Source organism: Saimiri boliviensis, chromosome 14, assembly GCF_048565385.1.
Source record: "Saimiri boliviensis isolate mSaiBol1 chromosome 14, mSaiBol1.pri, whole genome shotgun sequence".
NCBI classification, from domain to species: Eukaryota; Metazoa; Chordata; class Mammalia; order Primates; family Cebidae; genus Saimiri; species Saimiri boliviensis.
Genome location: NC_133462.1, coordinates 81,198,543 through 81,220,728, shown reverse-complemented (window position 1 = coordinate 81,220,728; position 22,186 = coordinate 81,198,543). Strand labels below are relative to the sequence as shown.

General features: G+C 40.1%; 1 protein-coding gene across 4 annotated transcripts in view; it reads left to right on the top strand.

The window, feature by feature from the left end:
- SIPA1L2 (signal induced proliferation associated 1 like 2) overlaps nt 1-22,186 on the top strand; it is a 236,811-nt gene that overhangs the window by 102,919 nt on the left and 111,706 nt on the right. For 3 of the 4 annotated variants that reach the window (XM_039464242.2, XM_039464243.2, XM_039464241.2), the window contains exon 3: nt 17,266-19,012. In XM_039464242.2, the coding sequence (XP_039320176.1) occupies nt 17,530-19,012 (1,483 nt within the window). In that variant the 5' untranslated portion in view covers nt 17,266-17,529. Of the gene's footprint in view, nt 1-15,096; nt 16,008-17,265; nt 19,013-22,186 lie in introns of those variants that run through there. The other variant, XM_074385330.1, reaches the window with a different exon arrangement.

Here is a 22,186-nt window from a genome sequence, read left to right as displayed (position 1 = left end):
GCATTGCACCACAGAAGGCAGGTTTTGTCTTGACCCCAGCCTCATCTTCTGTATTTCAAGGATCTTAATTTCACAGTTCTCCTTAGCATTTCTTCTGTAGTAGAGATAGGAATCTCATTGCCCTGCTGTACCTTAGAGTTTTTAACAAGGACATGAAATCTGGGTTTTGTTTTGCTTTTTTCTTACATTACTCTGGGCAAGGTCCTGATTGAGTCATATAGCAGCTAAGCCTCAGGATCTTTGTTTTTCGGAATACAAATTCTGGTTCCCTAGACATTTCAGTTTGTTTTAAGAAGTGTTAATGGGATGTGCTTTACTGCCTTCAGGAAACTCAAACAATTCTAGAAACTAAATTTATTTTTTTTTATCCGCATTGAAAAACTGCACAAAAATGCAAGTTAAGTCAGCATTTATTATGTGCCCAAATGAATTGAACACATAGCAGAGTTTACGGTAAGGAATGATCAGTGTGAGCTGGAAGATTCAAGGTTTCATGTGGACTGATGATGATAACAGCACAAATACTGTTAGTGTTTTATCAAGTTCTTACTGTGTCTTAGGCCTTGTGCTCATAAGCATTTTGCACATGTGATCTGTTTAACCCCGCTCCTTCTACAGTCTTCTCTATCTTAGTGAAGGTCAACTTCATCCTGTCAGTTACTTAGGCCAAAAATCCTGGAGTCATTCTTGACTTTTCTTGTTCTCCGGCTTAGCACATTCGTCAGCCAAAGCTGCCAATTCTGTCCTCCCACCTGGAGCTGTCTGCTTCTCAGTATCTGTACTGCTGCCACTTGGTTCAAGCCCCCATCACCCTCTTGCCGGATTATTGCAGTGGCCTTACCTCCATCCCTCTTCCTGTCTTAGTTCCCTGGAGCCTTTCCTCATCACAGCAGACAGGATGGCTAAGTCAGATCTCACTCCTCTGCTTAGAACTGTTCAGAATGAAAGTCAAATCCTTCCTGTGGCCCATCAGTCCCTCTCTGATCTGAGCTCTTTCTAACCTGTGTCCTTGCTGTCTTTGTATGTGCCAGACTTGCTTCCAATCCAATTCCAGTCCCTGATTGGAGCGCCTTCCCTTCCTCCCTCTCCCTTCCTGTCTGTGTGGCTCGTGTCCTCATCCTTTTCTTCAGGTCTTTCCTTCGCCACACTACCCTTCTGTTTACACCCATACCTGCACCTAAAGGTCCCCAACCTTTCTGATCCTGTCCCATGATAGAAGTCACTCTGAACAAGTCAGTGTAGGCGCTACCCAAGTTCATTTGCATTCTACCTATCCACCTTCCCAACCACAGCCACTAAGAAGAACCAAAAAATGTTTTACCTTCATTACATGACGTTTTCTGCCAGAATACATGTCCTTTGAGAGCAGGGCCTTTTCTAGGTCCTTTCATTCTGCATCTTTGATCCTAGACTAGTACCTGGAAGGTAGTAGTCACGTATAAATGTCTGTAGAAAAAATAAAACCTCTTTTACATATGATGAAACAGAATCTGAGGGTTTAAGAAATTTGCCTAGAGGAGCACAGTGAGTAAATGGCTAAGCCAGGATTGGAACTTACGTCTTATGTAAATTTCTGCCTATTCACTACCACAAGAAATTGTAACTATGGGATGGAAAAGACATTGCAGGGAGGGAATTCCAAGAAGGCAGCTGGGGAGGTTGGAGTGGCATAGGTGTATTTGAGAAGATTTTAAGTTGTCTTAGTGGTTTTGGTTGGTAAGGTGGATAGGTAGAATGCAGCTAAATTTGGGTCGGGCCTTTAATGCTGTATTAAGAGCCTTGAGAAGTTTTACTCTAATTTGTAGATAATAATAATTCTTATCACATAAGGTTCTCAAAATTCAAATACTTAAAAGGCATTTAGAAAGTACATGGCACCTACAGAATGCTCAGTATAAATGTTGCAATTTAGAGTATGTTTTGATAGCAGAGCAAACCCAGGCTGCTGTTGCCAGAGTAGAAATTTCTAGTGTTTTGGGCTCATATAAATAATTTTTAGAGAATTCCCAATTTCAGATTTTTATTTCTTCAAAACTAAAGAATCTTGTGAGTAAATAAATTGCACTACATTCAGCTGTTTAAGTGGAACATGGTTCAGTACTTGTGAAAGGAAGAAACAGGGAAATTTTAGAATCACGTATTTAAATTTGAGTTTTCTCTATTAGAATTATGTTGAAGCCAGTAGCTTCCAGTCCTATTTGTGCGTGAGAATTCCCTTCTAAAACTTCTAAAACTTCCTTTTAAAACTCACATATTTAACTTAGTTTTCCTCTATTAGAATTATGTTGAAGCCAGTAGCTTCCAATCCTATTTGTGCATGAGAACTCCCTTCTAAAATTCTAGATTCCAGGACTACTTCAGGCCCTCTGAACCAGAATCTGGGGAGCTAGAGTCCAGGAACAACCCCAAACTTGTTAACTTTTTTTTTTTTTTTTTTTTTTTTTTAGCGAAAAGGAATATTTTTACCCTTTTGCTCAGAAATCTGTTCTGAAGACTTAAGAACCCTTTCTAGTTGTACTGCACTTTTATGGAGGGACTCAGGCCTGTGCTTCAAGGAGAAACTCTGTGGCTAAAATGTGACAGGGGTTGTACATGCAAAAAGAATAAATGGTGTGGCTTCCTGACCCTAGAGATGATGAGGATTCTGGTTATACAGGAAAGACTGCAGGAGAAACAGGTTGGTTAGTGACAAAGGTCAGAGAAGTTACTCCTTAATCACCAGTAACTGCTCATACTGAAGTCTGGGAACCAGCCCTTCTCTCCCAAACTGTGGGGTTGATGGTGAAATGAGGCTTCAGGTTGCTGATGACACATCATTCTGTAATAGGTGGGGCCGTGTTCAAGAGCGTAATATAGATCTCATATGGCTTTGTCTTGCCTTCTGTTGGCCAAAGCTGGCAATCCATTTTTTTTTCCTCCATAAGAATAAAAGCCAAACTTAAAACTATTTACTCCTAGCTGAGGAACGAGATAAATAAATTTTGATGTCTGATTTGCCATCCTATAGTGATATCCCTTGCTGCTTTCCAGTTTTGCAAATGTATGGGCTTTTAATCTGAGCAGCTGGAATATGGATGAGAAGGTGTATAACTCTGGACATTATTTTAGCTAGCATGAGCCAAGAGCAACAGCAGGAAATCTTAGCAGGCATTCTTTCAGGCAGGCTGCATTCTGGCACCCTTGAGCCCATATTCCTCAAGGGTGCTTTGCCTAGAAGATTTTCCTGGGCTCCCCCAAGCCAAGAGACATGTCATCCATTCTTCCTATTCTTCTGTGACCAGCTTCATACTTAGTAGGTTGATAGCTTCGGAAGTGGCATGTCAGTGGATGAATATGATGTATGTCACGATACAGTAAAGGAACAGAAAATACTTTGAAGGTTAAGTTTTAGAGTAAAATTGGAGGGGAAAAGCATTGACAATTATGGCTTTGAGTGTCTTAGATTTGCCCCTTCCAATGGAAGAAGAAAAACATTCCAAGTAAGGGAACTGAATAAGCAAAAACATAGAGGATGGGGGGCATACAGGGTGGTCATGTAGATATTTTCAGCCCAGCTAAGATATGTATGTATGTATCATAACTGACCATTAGCATTAATACAACATTCAAATAAAAACTATAAAGGACAATGACTTAACTATTCATATTTTGGGACCCCAGTGGGACATCCATTTTGCTCCTAACTAGTGTTGTAACCTTAGGCAAATCACTTAACTTCTGGGTTTATAAAGTGGGAGTGTGAAAATAGATTCCATTATGATTGTGAGTCTTAAGTGGGTGGTTAACACTCAAAACACTACACAGTACTCTCTGTACAAAGGAAGAAAATATGTTTCTTTGAAGCAAAAACCAAAAGTATCAGTAAAATGCGATTGGGAGTTGTGTTGTGAAGTTTGATGTTATTTGGTGGTGGTATGACTGGGATCACGTCCAGTCTGCTCTGCCAGTCAAACTCTTGAGATTTCCTTGGGTTATATGGGTAACTAACAGGAGCGAACTGGGAACAGAGTACCACACTTATTGTAAGCTGGGTCTGTGCATGGGTCTCACCAGCGATGTGAGGCTGGAAGGGCTGCCACCTTCTCCTAGGCCTGTCCAAATCACCCTCAGTCTGGTTCTAAAAGGGATAAAGAAGAGAGTTGCCCCTGACAGGAAGGAGGAGCAGGGGAGTTGCTTAAAGTTAGTGATTTTATCTAAAGTTAACAAATTTGGGTTAGGTTGGGTTCCTTTCAACAGACTAAGCCAGTAATGTTTGTGTTTTGTTTTTATTTCTAATTTTTAAAATCTGTGTGTAAATTTGAGAACCTGTGGCAATAGAAAGAATGAAGCAACTTGGGTTCTACTTCTGATTCTTTCCAATCACAGTCATTTGACTGTAGGCAAATGATTACTTTCTGCCCTAGGACTTTTTCCTTGTCCTTAAATGGAGAGAGATGTCTCTTTCTTGTCTTTTCAGAGTATTTTTTTTTTTTAATGGATTGAATCAACCTATAAGGATTTGGGAAATAGTAAATCCTTCAATAAATGTAATTACGTGAATACTAACATTTTGTAAGAAAGAAAATATATAGACAGGTTCTTTGGGTCTACCTGTGGTTTTTAGAAAGTTAATGGTGAGATATATATATATATATATGTTTTTTTTTTTTTTCTTACTTGCTAACAAGAGATTAGTTTTTACTGTTGGCTGTTCTCTTTGTCTCAGGGTCGTCATAATTACAGTTTCTGCATCCCACTCTTATTCATTAACTTGGAAATGCAAATAAAGTAGTAATTTTTCATGATCATATTTTTAATAAGAAAATGGGATTTTTAATTAAAAAGTTATCTGGGCATGGTGGCACATACTTGTAATATCAGCTACTTGGGAGGCTGAAGTGGGAAGATCACTTGAGCCCAGGAGTTTGAGCTGCAGTAAGCTATGATTGCACCACTGCACCCCAGCCTGGGCAACAGAGTGAGACCCTGTCTCCAAAAAAAGAAAAAAAAAAAAAAAAGAAGAAGAAGAAAATGGGGTTTTTGGTGTTCTTGTTATTTTAGAAAATGCTATATATTAAGTGGTTTCCTTTTTTTACTTCTTCAGGTAAAGAGCTTTAGTGTTACGAACTTCTTAAAAATAATCAAGCTAAATTAATTAATGTGCCTCTGTAATTAAAAGTGGTTTAAGTTTCCTTTACATATTTAGCACTCAGTTCATACTTTAAACATTCCAAATCCAGTATGTTTAAGGAAGAGGCAGAAGCTTCCCCTCGGTGCCCTGGAATTTGCTCCCTGTTCCTCGTGAATTAGAATGGTATCCCTCTGGAAGCAAAACCTTCTAAAGAAGTACATTATGGGAAAACATTTCTTGAGGATTCATCCTGGTGTTACTCCTGGATTTGAGTTTCCAGGAACCTTTGTTTTCTGAAAAATCGAATGAGCTAGCCCTCAGTTAGTCAACAAAGCTGAGACAATTATGAATGAAACCACACAATTAAAAAGTATGGAGCCCCTTCTGCTCCTGTCCTCTTTTCTGCTTTTTAATTAAGTGACCTCAGAAGTTGTACCACAAAGTTTCTTTTTTATTTTAGGACAAGTTTATTGCTGCAGAGGGATGTAGAATTTGGACTTGACACAATTGGAGCCAGTAATTCTAACATTTTTCTTCACCCACCAGATCACTGCACTGGCCTGCCCTTGTGGGATTGCTTTATTTCAGTAACAGTTCCTGAGTAGTTGGACTGAGTCCCTGGGACTTTGTCTTCTTTCTCTCAGGCCCCCAAGAAGACAGCAATATGGGAAGCTTTGGGAAGGCCTCCTCAGAAGAGGACTGTACTGACCTCTCAGCAGGACACTTCAGTCTGGGATGGAAGAGTCCTTGGGCACAGTCTTGATGCAGGCAGTGGCATTGCAGCAAGAGGATGTGAAAATCCACAGCCCTGGCCTTCGTCTCTCAGATACTGGTCGGGAGGACTTAGTGTCAGATGAGTGACTTGCTGCCCATGCCCACCTTGGAGAACCAGTCTAATTTTAGAGTTATCAACTCAGGGCAGGGCATGTGTCATGGGCCTATGATATGTAGGTTCTGGAGTTGGAAGAACTCTCAAGCAGTAGGTTATGGCAGGGGTCCATGGCCTGTTAGGAGCCCGGCTACACAGCAGGAGGTGAGCAGTAGGCAAGCATTACCGCCTGAGCTGCGCCTCCTGCCAGATCAGCTGCAGCGTTAGATTCTCACAGGAGCGCAAACCCTATTGTGAACTGCATATAGAATTAGGTTGAGCACTCTAATGTCTGATGATGTGAAGCGGAACAGTTTCATCCTGAAACCATCCCAACCCACCCTACTCCAGTCTGTGGAAAAATTGTCTTCCATGAAAATGGTTCCTGGTGCCAAAAATGTTGGGGACTGCTGAATTAGGGGATCCCATGAGAGGTGTACACACCATCTGGCATGCTTTTGAGGAGTTACACTCAGGTGCTGCCAGGCACCAGGATCCCAGGTAGGATGACAGGCAGAGGCCTGGGGAGGCTGGAGGCTGGATCTGCATTTTCCCGCAGCACAGTCCACTTTAACTGGCTTTCAGTGTTGGCACTGCAGGGATTAGGAGACTCTTAGACACTCCTCAGAGAGTTTAGGAAGTGGAATGTCAGTCTAGAACCTAATGGCAACCTTTTATGTAGATAATATTCATTTCCTCAGTTGCAGTTTTGCCAGTAGCTTGGTCTGTCTCACTTCCTGATTTGCCGCCTTCTCTGGGCTCCTCAAAGCTGTTTTTAATTGGGCACAAGTTATTCCTCAGTAAGATAGAAAGAAGCTAAGGACTAGCTAAGGACTGGATACACACATGGGAGTCAATCCCTCCACCCTGCCTATCCGGGTGTCTACTTGCTCAGGTGTCGGGTGGTGATTAGACTCATGGTTTGCATCTGTGGTGTTAAATTTTCTGGAGTACTTATATGTGCTTCCTCATTTGTTCCCACAGCATTTATCTAAGTGTGCTCAGCAGACATTTTCCCCATGGTGCAGATGAAACTGAAATAAGTGACCTGCTGAGGGTCCCAGCATCAGTCATGTCCCCAGAGGTGTGATGATGGAAAACTCTTAATTCTTAATCTTTTGCGCTGCCTACCACACAAGCAGCCTTGCAGTGCACCAAGCATCTGAGATGTAAGGCCTGTGAAAATATATTTGAGTATAACATATCATTATTCTAACAAAAGTAATTTCTGTTGCATGGGAATAAAGGGCAGTATTTTTGTAAATACCTGCCATAAAAAAAATCATTAAGTTAATCAACTAGGTATTGTTCATTCAGTGTTAATACCCATTTTCATCTTTAACATGTTACTGTGGAACTTTAAAAGGGAGAAGACGTGTTGGTCAGGCTGGTCTCGAACTCTCGACCTCAGGTGATCTGCCCGTGTCGGCCTCCCAAAGTGCTGGGATTACAGACATCAGCCACTGCACCCGTCAATAGCCCTCGTTTTATACAAGGAAAAATATTACGTGTTCTGTATAATTAAACATCCATTGGTTTTATAAAGGATATAAAAATTTTTTTATATTTATTGAATTTAAAGTTTATTTGTAATATGTATAAATTAGCATACACATAATTTGGACACATTAGAAAAATACAAGGAAGAAAGCAGAAAGCATGCATAAGGTTACCTACAAGAGCTAACCACTATCATAATATGGGGGTGTTTCTTTCCTGTATTTTTATGTATATAGGTTAACATACTCTGTTTCATGCTTTATATAAAGCTTTTTGCATATGGCTATTTACACATAATATTATATTATAGATCCTCAAATTCATGCATATTCTTTAAAAATTGGGATTTTATTTTATTTGTGTGCCATGTTTATCTCTGGCCACTGGCTGTTAAGACTGTTTCCAGTTTTTCATTCTTGTAGTTTTAGATGAATACCTTTCTATGTAAGTTTTTATTTTCTTATTACAAATCTCTTACTTTCTTGGGTAGATTTTTCGGATGTAGAGTATTGAGCCAAATGATTTGAACAGTTTTGTAGCACTTAATATATATTATCTTATTGGTGTTCAGAGAGTGGTGCCAGTTTGCATCCGTCTGTAGCATGGGGGATCTGTAGCTCCCAGATCCTCACCGGCATGGGGAGTGTGTTTGTGTTTGGGTGTGTGTGTGACACGATGTGTGACACATTCATGGACAACTTTTGTAACTTGCTTGGTCAGAAGTGGTACACTATTGTTTGAACTTCATCTCTTCTAAGACTCATGACTCATGTGCATGTCTCACCCAGCTAAGCTTTCTGAGGATTAGGAAGCTCTTTCATTCATCTTTCGTGCTCCTCCCACCTGCAGCGTCCATTACAGTGCCTAGTAGAACTGAATGTGTTTATTTACTGAAGTAACGAGGGTTTTTTTTTAATATCAGATAGTAAACCACATAAAACCATTAAACAAAACTCAGTATCTTATAATTCAGATAAACATGGGAACAGTGCAAAGATGGCTTTCAGTGTGTGTGAGTAGTGAATGGGTTTTTTTGTGTATTTGTTGCTAAAATTACTGTTTTTTTAAAAATCAAATACTAGACTGTCGTATGGATTGGCAGGGTTTTCTTTTCATGTCCTTTATGCAAAATTGAAGCATCTTTAGATTTGAAGGCTTTGTGTTTACTTGTTGCATTTTAATAAAGAATACAGTGATGGTACATGTTTTGTACAGTTTATTTCAGTTTTTAACAATATTGATGTTAGTTTTGTTGAACACCATCATACAGATCCTTTGCAAGAGTTTCACTGTGGAGTCGATGGAAAATAATGTTAGTGAGAACAGAGTGTTTTCAGGAAGGGCTGTATTTTTTAAGGCTCCAGCCTGTCCAGTTTTTATTATAAAATGTTCATGTTCACTTCTTTGCTACCCAGTGTCACTAAACATTTAAAGAATAGGATAGATTAATTTTTATGATTTCTAAATGAAGTTAATAAATACAGTCTACATTGGTTGATATTAAATAGAAATTCTTTTCTTCTTTTGCTCTGTTTTCCTCAGACACAAATGCCTCTGCTTAAATTATTAATTGGAATGACTGATTTCCCACTGTGCCATCTGTAATTTAGGGGTCACATTGCTGGAAAGATGTATTAACTAATAACCTCCTGAGAGAAGGAGGTGAGGGCTATCTCTTTTTATCTCTTTCTGATTTAAAAGATTTAATGGGAAGCAGTCAATACTCACAGCTGTTCTTCTGTCTCCTTCAAAAAAAACTCCATGATCAAAATTATCTGTTTAACAAAACAGCCCTTTGTTTATTCTATTTTTGACTTACAGAATGATGGAGAGGGTAGTGGTTTACTACCAGAATTTTTTTCTTGTTTTTTTGTTGACACACAGGAAGTTTAAAACTTCAGAAAAGTCATATTCTAATACAGTATAAAGTCTCTAAAATAATATCAGGTATCAGTTGTAGTTGGGAAGAGAATAGGGACTCCCTGGAGATTGTTTTGGGCAACTCACTCAGCTTCTAAAAGCTTTTCTTTGCCTTTTGGAGAATCAGCTTAGACACTGCAGTCACTTACTGCTTTGTGTTCCTCTTATTCTTTGTGTGTAAATTAATGAGCAGTCATCCCATATTTTGTAAACATGACTATTTCCTTTACTATGTTCCTTTGGAATAGTTATGGCTCTCATTCATTTGCCCAATTTCAAATCAATATGTTTATCAATAAATATACACTCATCTATTAAATTTTCACTATTATTTTTAGAGCGTTAGGTCCCATTGAATCTTTAGAATAATCCTTTCAAATAGATACAATTATTCCCTATTTGCAGATAGGAAACTGAGGCTCAGAGATTATAGATCTTTGTCATCATCTCAGCAGCATGTGGTAGAGCTGGATATTTGCTGAGGGTCTATATGCCAGGACATGTCTATGCCTTCACCGTGCTTAGAGTTTAGAGGAGGACAGCAGCAAGTAATAAACTGGTATAGAATAGTCTGGTGTAACTTAAGAGTAAAAAAGAAAAAAAAGAGCCACAATGCTATGGAGCCCAAAAGCAAGATCACGTAGACTCAGCCTTAAGGTTTGAGAACGCTTTTTAAAAGCATGATATGTGAATTGAGGTGTGATGGATAACACCTCTTAGCAAGGCAGGGAATAAACATGTCTTGAAGAGATGCGGGCAGAGGTAGTAGCATGTACAGAGGATAAGAACATGATGGTCAACACATGGGACCATAGAGAGTAGAAACCCAACAGCTGCACAGGGGGCCAGAACTCAGACCAAATGATGAGTGGCCTGTGCTGTCTTAAACAGGCAGCTTTATTCAGAGGGAAATAAAGAACTGTTGAAGGGTTTTATGATAATCTAGGAGAAATATGATAGTGGTTCTAACGATGGTTATGGCAGTTGAGGCGAAGAGATTGCCATGGATTTGAGGAGCATTTGGCAGGTAAAATGGGCAGGATTGAATGCGGGCTGTGAAGGGAAGACATGATGAGCACAGGGTGTTTGGCTTGGGCACCTGAGTGGTTGGTGGTGCCTTTCCCCGAGCCGGGCGGAGGTGGAGCAGATTTGGGTGCAGGAAGAGGTGGGCAGGGGGACCTAGACTATCCTAGTGCAACTTGGAAATGTCAACTGTGAGACATCTTTGGGCTTGTGGATAAGGATTTATGAGTCATCAGCGTAGAGATGGCATATGAGATGACAAGAATGGCATGAAGGAATGCATAAAATTAAAAGAGAAGGCAGGCTAGGGTAAGCCCTGAAGAACATCAGCATTTAAAGACGACCTGAGGCTGGGCGCGGTGGCTCACGCCTGTAATCCCAGCACTTTGGAAGGCTGAGGCGGGTGGATCATGAGGTCAAGAGATCGAGACCATCCTGGTCAACATGGTGAAACCCCGTCTCTACTAAAAATACAAAAAATTAGCTGGGCATGGTGGCGCATGCCTGTAATCCCAGCTACTCAGGAGGCTGAGGCAGGAGAATTGCCTGAACCCAGGAAGCGGAGGTTGCAGTGAGCCAAGATCACGCCATTTCACTTCAGCCTGGGTAACAAGAGCGAAACTGCGTCTAAAAAAAAAAAAAAAAAAAAAAAAAGATGACCTGAGGAGGAGAAGGAGCCAGCCAGAAGAGCAAAAGAGAAAAGTGAGAATCCGTGTGCTCTGTGCATATGGTATGATAATGTGTCGACTCACGACTTTGGGTACTTTGGCGTGCAGTCATTTCAATTTAGATGGATGGATACAGGTTAATGATGATTGTCAACCCAGTGCCAGGCATGACTGGGAATAGAAGCAGTGAATATGACCCGCCAGGACCCCACTCAGATGGAGTTTACCAAGCTGCTTTACTTACAGAGTTACCCAAGAGCCTCATTTAACCTTTGATTGGACCCTTTCTAGTACAAATCAGTATAAAGGAAACTCATAATATGGGGTTCTTGTGGAGACTGAATCCTTTGGGCTTTCTTTATTGAGGTCTTGCTTTACTCCAATGAAAAAAATTCTTACTTACATCAAGGAGATCAGCTTTTCTGGGACATCACTTGAGAAATGCCTCCAAATAGCATGTGGAGGACTTTAAAAATTAGCCTAGCACCAATGTGAACTTTGTAGCAATAAAAGAGTTTATTCTCCTTCACAGATCATAGGTTATCTCTCTGTTATAAAATCCCAAAGAGGATAATTCTGTTTGTTTTTATGTTCTCATGTTTCAAAAATATTTATCTTTGGTACCACCCCCAGTGTTTAATTCAAGATAGATGTTTAAGAACTTACTTTCATGTTCAGATCTATCAAAAACTTACCAGGCAAAAATGTTACTGAACTTGCAGTAGCTCCTTTATCAAATTGTCTCATATCCTTGATTTTCATACTCAACTGTAATGTGAATGTGAGTTAATGGGTTGCTTTATAGCTGTCTGGTTATAATTTCACTTAATACCAGGTTTATTTTTTGGCAAACACATTTTGGATGATCAGACCTCAAGTGTGAGCAGCACCTCAGCCTCAGCTCATTGATCGTCATCTTGACCACAGAGAGAGGGTAACAGTGGGGTCAGTTTGTTCTTCCTTTTATTCCCTGTCTTGTTATACATATTAGTATTAGAGCTGTTGGGATACTGGCATGAAAAATAAGCATTTTTATTATAGTTATACTTGTATTACAAATCTGCTATATAATTTTAACCGTTTTTTTTTCCCTTGAATGGGGCTCATAATTTGCGCATTTTGTGATTTTCAATCCATTTGCTACAGCTGCAGTCCTGATAAGTGGCTCAATTACAACTATAATATTGGTCTTAAAGACTCACTGATGTCTCATGGAAAACTTTGAAAAACATCTTATTTAAAGACAATTATGCTTAAATATCAAATGTTCTCCATATCTTTTCTTTTCTATCCTTTAAAAATTATTACCAAGACGGTTAGCATGAGAACAGATTACTCCTTTCAGCACTAAAATTCTTCAATTTCAGACGGTTGCTGTATTCCCTAGCCCTTCCTCACTTGAGGGCACCCCATTACCTGTGGGGCTTCTGTCTGGTTTTTAAAAGTGCTTGCAGAATGTTGGTGATAATTTTTTATTTTTCCCGGGGAGCAAAAGCCATAGAATTTTATGGAATGCAAGAATAATTGGAAACTATGAGAGAGAGAAAGGGACAGCGCCCTTGACAGTAAAAAGTAGCTTAACAGTAAGAAAACTGTATGTAGACACAATCCAGAGATCCGTTTTAATTAGATCGTTCAAAGGCAAAGTATTTCTTCTCACCACCCTCCAAATGGTCAGAATCTAGGTTTAGGAAATTACCTGAAAGAGAGGATATTCATGTTGCTGGCAAGGTCCGAGGCCTCATATAGAATATTAGTCTGTCATCTTTATAAAGTTCTAGGGAAGGGATTAAATGAGCCTCGCATTTTCATTGATGTTTGCTTTTTCTTAAGCTATACCAGCTTAGGAAGTATGAGTTCATTGAACCATTTACTTAGGAAAGCAGTTAGTATCATTGTGCTCTTAATTAGAATAAGGCAGGAGAGAGCAAATGGTACCTGTGGTACTCACCGTATACATGTACAATGAGAATCCAGTTTATGCTGTATCTTCTTAATATTTCATTATAGAACTTTTGCTTTCTAAGGAAAATACCGTGGCCTTTTTTGAGGACTCTGCATTTGCCAGTCTAAAACTATACTGTTTTTTTCCAATCTGTTAGAATGGCAAGATAACGTAAAATCACAGAGATGGGAAAGATGGGCGTAACACTCAGTTGCTCATGATAAAGAAGGCGTTTATGGGCTCCTTGCTTCATATAGCTTCATCTCTAACTTGGACATGAAGCTGAGGTGCCCTTTTGACCAGGTCTTTCGATTGCACAGTTTCCATGTGCCATCCAGTTTTGGAGTGGTACCATTTACGGGCGTGCATCCAGAGCCCCAGGAAGCTGGCGGCATGCCACCTACAGAAAATTGAGCTCTGCAGACAGTCAGCTGCTTAGCCCCACTCACAAGGGGACAGATTCTGATGGCAGGATTGGCCGTTTAGGCCTCATTACCTATCATGTTTGGGAATGGGCCTTGGGATCTACTAGAGGAAGCTGCAGAGATGCTTAGAAGATGAAGTATGGCATTCTTTTCTTTGTATACAATTAGAAGACATGTCTGTAATCACCTCGTTTTGCTGGTACAAAAGTGGGAGTGGGAAGCTCTCTTTTCAGAGTGGAATAGTTGCTGAATTTTCTGTTTACCTGTTACAAGGATTTGGGAAAATGACATGGAGCAAATAGTGTCCTGCAAAATGTTAACAACCATTCATACGTATCTGATTGTATAATGAGTGGTTTTTTTACAAAGTTATATCATAAGAAACTTTTGTGATTATAATATATTGTATAATATATTCCTATGACTACTGGAATTTTCCATTTAGATATTTTATAATATATGGGCTTACTGCCTAACATATTTGTATAGTAACTTGTTAATTTAATAATATTTATTAAATATCTACCACATACTAGAAACAGCTCCAGGCACCACAGATGAAATGGGGAAGAAAACCAACATAGGCTGGATTCACAGAGCTTTCTCCTGGAGAGAGACACAGAGAGAAGCAGAAAGTCATTAGATGGCATGGAACATGGCTGTTTGGGAAGTAGAGGACACCATGGGAATATGTGTTAGGGTTACTCAGTTGGGGGGAGAGAGATGATCATAAATGGTTGTCAGCTCAGTACAGGCAGTGGATGCCCCATTTAGAGGTAGCCCCTGGGACACAAGCCTGGAGAGTGGGCTGTTTGAAGACTTGAAAGACATTTAGTATGACTGGGGCAGGGCGTAGAAAACAAGGGAGGAGGGAGAGAGATTAAACAAGATAGAGTTTCCATAAGCTACAGTAGAGAAAGATCTCAGGGGAGGAGTTGCAAAGGGATGGGATCCGGGCTACGTCTCAGGACCAGTAATTGTGGCCGGGGGATGAGGTATTCTTAACTGGCCACATGTTAGATGTGGAGTTAGCCTCATACAGATTAAATGATTCTCCAAAGCAATTCAAAATACCATTATCAGAAGAAAGGGGAATGGATTCTAGATAGGAAAAATCAGTAGCTGTCCACTAAAGCCAGTGTTCTTAGCACAAACAAATTTTCAAAATTCACAACAAAAGGAATATTCTTAGATACCTTTAGGAAAAAATTTCATGTGCTCTCAGTTTGCTGTAGTTTTTGTCCTTTGCAGTGAACCTAATGATAAGATTCAGCATAAATTCATCTATTTTTAATTTCATATGTTATTTATATTTTAAAATATTTATTTGAGACAGGATCTCACTTTGTTGCCCACACTGGGGTGCAGTGGTGCGATCGTAGCTCACTGCTACCTCTAATTTCTGGGCTCAAGGGATCCTCCTGCCTCGGCCTCCCAAGTAGCTGAGATTACATTTGTGTACCACTACACCTGGCTAATTAAAAAAATAAGTTTTTGTAGAGACGAGCTCTTGCTGTGTTGCCCACACTTATCTCAAATTCTTGGGGTTAAGAGATCCTCCTGCCTCAGCTTCTGAAAGTGCTGGCATTATAGGTGTGAGCCACCACACCCAGCTAATCTTTATTTTTTACTATATATTTTGACTATATATTATTTTGACTAAAATCTTCCATTTTTTCACAAGATAGGTGCAATAAACAATTTATATCTTTAATATCGTCTCTTAAACATTGAGAAAGCTACAAATGTTAGAGGAATCTGAAAGCTTAGAAGATAGATTTTCACATAAGAATCTGAGCCTAGTAAATTATAATAGCTGGTCAGGTTTTCCAGGACTAATTATCGTCTTATCCTTGCTAATCCTAGTTTTAATATTTAATAGTTTCTATAGTTTATTTTGCACATCTATTAGTTGGTGCCTTAAACTCAGAGCTTCCCTGTGGAGTGTGGTCAATAGGTTACAAGTGTGGGGAGATGCTGGTTTGCTCATCTCTCTGGGTGGTGGGTTGAGCCCAAGGTGGTCAGTTGATTAACTATGCCTTTAGTCTGAGCATTTCCTTCTTGATCCCCTTGTGCTGTACAGATATTGGTACTTCAGTGTATGCCATGACACAGAAAAGAAAGGAAGGTAGGATTTGTCCTAATTATTTGGATGGCATTCATTTTGTAAATAAGAGGATAAAGAAGTTTCAAAGCGATGATTAAAGTGGTTCTTTGCATTTCATAGATGCATTTGTTAATGTCATTTCTAGTTAAGGACTGATTATTTACAAGAGTGCAACTTTCTAGTTCATTATGCCACAAGTGACCTGTAAAATAAAGTCTCCTGGAAATAGAAACGCTGCAGTTTACCCATATGTTTATAGATACTTGATCTAATAACTCTTCTCTTTAATTACAAATGTTTGTCTTTGAACTTATTCTTTCTTTCTTTAGACACAAACATTTTCAGATATTATTTTCCAAACTCATGACAGGTTATCTTACTCATTGGCAGAAGAATGACAGAACCACTTTTCCTCTTCTGAATATAATGATGATAATAAAGGTAAAATATAGCCAGTTTTCTTCACCTGCTACCAAAGCATAGGAAATATTAATAACTAATTCAGCTTGAAGGTATTAAAATCCCAACTAATTTAACAGCACAAAAACTGTTTCCAGTGGACTCTTAATGGCTTTGAGATGAGCGTGGGTGGGGGGAGGGGGGGTGTCTCAAGAGTAGCAGATGTTTTCCTACAGTGGTAGTTGCTTTCCCCTACCATAAAAAATAATTCAGTTCTAGGATGGTAGTGTGTCATCTACTCTCAGAGCTGTTCCATTATGAAGGAAATAAAATGATATTTTAGGACATGGCAAACAAAGGGAAAATAAGTAGTCAGATACTGACATGCACAGAACACACGTACTATCCCATCGTTTTCAGAAAGATAAGATAAATGACTATGTCTTACCTAATTCTCTAGAATTATTATGTTTAAAAGGATCAAGGATGACTGAATTATAGTTATTTCCTATATAGTTTAGGCTACTATCAAATCCATTCCTGGAGACTGAAAAACTGACAACTGAGATACAAAAAAAAAAAAAAAAAACAACTTCTTACCCGGTATCTTCCACTGAATGTATTTGATGTGTCAGATACCAACCAGATTCTTGAAGACCTCTTCCCACTTAAAGGGGGAGCTGTGTGAGTTCTTGACCACAAGTAATTGTTAGGAAAACTCTCCTGTCAGTGTCTGATGTTGACCCTTTTGTTGTGGGACATTTTGAGTTTAAGTGTTTTGAAAGAAAGTAAAATAATAATACTGAAACTCGTTATATATATGACTTGTGCTACTCTTATAGCCAGTTCATTCATTGGAATACTTCATGAATCCCTACTTTAAGCCAGGCTATGTTAATAGTTAATGCTGGTACACAGCTGAAAGGCATGGTTCTTGGCTTAGAGGAACTTGAAGTCAGTGAGTTGGTAAACAGCAATTAGAGATAAGGAAAATCACTCTGTTGGATATAGATGGAGTGCTGTGGGATCACAACATTCTTTGCTTAGACATGATTAGGGTGGGAGACATCCTAGGAAAGTTTCTCAGATAAGTTAAGGCCTGATTGTATTGTGTGAATTCTGTCTAACCAGGTAGAGAAGGAAGATGGTGCTCTAGGGAGGAGTGTTAGAAACAGTGCTGTGGATCATGAAACTTCTTGGGCAGAAGCAGGAGAGAAAGACAAAAACAGAATCTATCGTAGAATGTACTCAACTTGAAGTATATTAATTGCTAATGGCTACTTCCTATCTTTTAATTCAGGTGAAGGAAATACTCATGTCCGGATGTCTTAAGGAATGCTGTTGGAAAGAACAGAGGTTTGCAACGTTGTTATGACGACAGAGAAGCAAGTTGGCTTTGGAGGAACTGTATTCTGAGGATGTTGTTTGCTTTGGGCTAAAAACAGAAAAAATACAACTACAGACAAGCCTTTGTATCTGCAAGTATTATGGCGTGGTCAATAGCAATGTAATTAGATTTACATCAATCTTCCTGGTGAGACTTGGAGGCTTTTCCTCAGTAGACATGAGTGACCCAAGGCAGTCACAAGAAGAGAAGCACAAGCTCGGCAGAGCCTCTTCAAAGTTCAAGGATCCCCCTAGAATCATGCAGTCAGATGATTATTTTGCTCGGAAATTTAAAGCCATTAATGGCAACATGGGACCCACTACTTCTTTAAATGCCCCAAATTCCAGTGAGACTGGCGGTGGTGGTCCGGCTAATGGTACCCCAGCTGTGCCCAAGATGGGTGTGAGAGCAAGGGTGTCTGAATGGCCTCCTAAAAAGGACTGTTCCAAGGAGCTAACCTGCAAGGCACTGTGGGAAAGCCGGTCTCAGACCAGTTATGAAAGCATCACCTCCGCCATGCAGAATGGGCAGAGTGACCAGAGTGAAGGTCAACAAGAGGAGCAGCTTGATCTGGACTTCGTGGAGGCCAAGTACACCATCGGAGACATCTTTGTCCACTCCCCTCAGAGAGGGCTGCACCCCATAAGACAGAGGAGCAATAGTGATGTCACTATCAGTGACATCGATGCCGAAGATGTCTTAGACCAAAATGCAGTCAACCCCAACACCGGGGCTGCCCTGCACCGGGAGTATGGAAGTACTTCGTCCATCGATAGGCAAGGCTTATCTGGTGAAAACTTTTTTGCTATGCTCAGAGGGTACCGAGTAGAAAATTATGACCACAAAGCAATGGTCCCTTTCGGGTTCCCTGAATTTTTCCCCTGTGACCCTGCAATCTCTCCCAGCCTTCACGCAGCAGCTCAGATTTCTAGGGGAGAATTTGTCCGCATCTCAGGATTAGACTACATGGACAGTGCCCTCCTGATGGGGAGAGACAGGGACAAGCCTTTCAAACGGAGGTTGAAATCAGAGTCAGTGGAAACATCCCTCTTTCGAAAGCTTCGAACTGTTAAAAGTGAGCACGAAACTTTCAAGTTCACATCTGACCTGGAGGAGAGCCGACTTGAGAGGGGCGTTCGCCCTTGGAATTGTCAGCGATGTTTTGCACATTATGATGTCCAGAGCATTTTGTTTAATATCAACGAAGCCATGGCTACGAGGGCTAATGTGGGGAAAAGGAAAAACATAACCACTGGGGCTTCTGCAGCATCCCAGACTCAGATGCCCACAGGCCAGACAGGCAACTGTGAGTCCCCTTTAGGGAGCAAGGAGGATCTCAACTCCAAAGAGAACCTGGATGCCGATGAGGGTGACGGGAAAAGTAATGACCTCGTCCTTAGTTGTCCTTACTTTAGAAATGAGACTGGAGGGGAAGGTGACCGGCGGATTGCGCTCTCTCGGGCCAACTCGTCCTCTTTCAGTTCTGGGGAAAGCTGCTCTTTTGAATCGTCTCTCAGTTCTCACTGCACAAATGCAGGTGTCTCAGTCTTGGAAGTGCCCAGAGAAAACCAGCCCATTCACAGGGAGAAAGTAAAGCGCTACATCATAGAACACATTGACCTTGGGGCCTACTATTACCGAAAATTCTTCTATGGGAAAGGTAAGGAAGAGCCCTGGATGTTTTGTGTGTGTCTCGGGAGTAATTTTTTAAGGACCAGTCACAATGTTTTGCTTTGTGTTGGAGCATCTTCCTCGGAGTGTCCAAGGCTATAGTCCACTGGGCTGGACCTTGTTCTCCATCATGGTCCCTCCATAGCCTCCAGGCTGATTTTTTCTTTGGAAAAGTGCAATTCCATGCCTTTGTTGATTGGTTGTCCTTAATGTGTAAATGCACTTTTGGTTTCTCTTTCTGTCTTTCTCTGTCTGCCAGTTTGTGAGCATCACAAATTCAGATTGATTTAGATTTTGCCCCTTGTAAGAAGTCTTCCCTGATTAATTATGTCCTTCTCCTATTCCTCTGAATCATCTCTTACATGGCTTACAGTGAATAATTCTGTGATTCCCTCACCTCTCTAGTGTTTCTGTACCTTGCTTCGCCTTCACTGCTGTATGTGTTGGACATGTTAAATCTTTGTTGAAAGAGTGCATGAATTACTTCAACAAATTTTGTTTTCGTGTTGTTCTGTAGATGGGCTTAAGTATTAGACACGAATGGTAAATTATTTAATACTGTGTCGAATAAATGGTTTTTGCTTTACATATGTCTTCATAAAGGCCTGACGGATGCATAAAGGCCTGACGGATGCATTCTTCAGAGGTTATATAGTTGACTCCTCAACCTTTAAATAAGTCTCCCTAATTACCCCAGGGCCAGGAGAATTGGCTCTGACTTAGAGACCTACAGAGAAACAGGTTCCACATGTGTCAGTAACACATGCCGAGGAAATACTCCAGCATCTCTCGCCACCTTCTTATTGGGTGCAGCTGGTATCCTTCGCCCCTTCATTATAGTGCAGCTTACTTTTCAGAGTCGTATTTTTTTCTGTTTTTAGTTTCACCTGCCAGCCCTCTTTCTGCTCCCAGGGATCCAGAGATAACCTCATGCAGCACCTGAGGAGGCAGAGAGTGGGCCCGACCACTCTCCTCTTCCTGTTTCTCAGTGCATAAACTATTCTGCCTCTAGTGCAGATAACCAGGAGCCAACTGCACTTTTTATTATTATTATTTTTTCTTTAAGTTCTGGGATACATGTGCTGAACATACAGGTTTGTTACATATATATATATATACACACACACATATATATACAGGTGCCATGGTGGTTTGCTGCATCTATCAACCCATCATCTAGGTTTTAAGCCCTGCATGCATTAGGTGTTTGATGCTTTCCCTCCCCTTTCCCCTACTTCCTCCCCCTCCCCACCCCCAGCAGGCCCTGGTGTGTGATGTTCCCCTCCCAGTGTGCATGAGTTCTCATTGTTCAACTCCCACTTATGAGTAAGAACATGCAGTGTTTGATTTTCATTTCCTGTGTTAGTTTGCTGAGGATGGTGGTTTCCAGCTTCATGCATGTCCCTGCAAAGGACATGAACTCTTTCTTTTTTATGGCTGCATAGTATTTCATGGTGTATATGTGCCACAGTTTCTTTATGCAGTCTATCATTGTTGGGCATTTGTGTTGATTCCAAGTATTTGCTGTTGTAAGTAGTGCTGCAGTAAACATATGTGTACATGTCTTTATAGTAGAACAATTTTTAATCCTTTGGGTATATACCCAGTAGTGGGATTGCTGGGTCAAATGGTATTTCTGGTTCTAGATCCTTGAGGAATCACCACACTGTCTTGCACAATGGTTGAACTAATTTGCACTCCCACCAGCAGTGTAAAAGCGTTCCTATTTCTCCACATTCTCTCCAGCATCTGTTGTTTCCAGACTTTTTAATGATCACCATTCTAACTGGCATGAGATGGTATCTCATGGTGGTTTTGATTTGCATTTCTCTAATGACTAGTGATGACGAGCTTTTGTTTATATGTTTGTTGGCCACATAAATATCTTCTTACGAGAATTGTCTGTTTATATCCTTTGCCCACTTTTTGATGGTGTTGTTTTTTTCTTGTAAATTTCTTTCAGTTCCTTGTAGATTCTGAATAGCAGACCTTTGTCAGATGGATAGATTGCAAAAATTTTCTCCCATTCTGTAGGTTCCCTGTTCACTCTGATGATAGTTTCTTAGTGCAGAAGCTCTTTAGTTTAATTAGATCTCATTTGTCAATTTTGGTTTTTGTTGCCATTGGTTTTGGTGTTTTAGTCATGAAGTCTTTGCTCATGCCTATGTCTTGAATGGTATTGCCTAGGTTTTCTTTTAGGATTTTTATAGTTTTAGGTTTTAGTTTAATCCATATTGGTTTCTGACTTGAGAATATTTGTGTAATTTTTGACTGTAGTTGTTTTATTGGAGTGGATTGGGGAGGGTGGGTAACTCAGACCTTAAGAGGTCACTCTGTCCACTTAAGTTCCTTATCATGTTAAACCACTGTGAAGCCTTTTTATTATTTTTTCCCGTGGAGTATAGGCTTAAAAGAATTTGTCTGCCAGGTAAATTGTGACTATTAATGATTTCCACCATCCTGTTTTTGCATCAGTCCAGACTTAGTGTATCTTTTATAATCACTTTATGATAAAGTGTAAATCAGAGAACTGATTCTGATGCAATAAATCTAAATAAACAGATATTTACACTGCACCCAGTCACTTAGTGTGAATTGTCGCTGTCCTCATACTGATGACATGAAAGGACTGTGTTTTGTCAACAGACCTTAGTCCCCTGTTGTGTCTCCTTTCCTCTCCTCCACCCTGAATTTCAGTCTTGGCTTCGGGTGTGCATCAGTGTTAACTCCATGAGTTATTTCCTTCCAGCCAGTGGAATCAGAGAATCTCAGACCTGCTTTTTTGTCTCTGCTGTGAAAATAACTCATGACCTTCATGCCTGTGTTCATGCAGAGGCATCACATTATATAGAACACCGCTCAAAGATGATCTCTAGGTGGAAGTTAGTTATTTTTGAAAAGGAAGATGGAGAGATAGGCTTCCTAATTAAGGTTATTTTTATTGATGAAGCCGTGGCTGCCAATTCTTGCAGTAAAATAAAGTCTCTTAGACTTACTAAGGCCTGAAATCTGCAGGTGATTAGTCATTCTGGCTGACTGACTTTTGTAAATAGTTTTGATTCAGACTTTGAAATACTAGAACATAAAATTAATATATATGTTCATATTTATGCCAAGACTTAGTGCTAGTATCTCATTCATATGCTATTACACATTCTAAGTG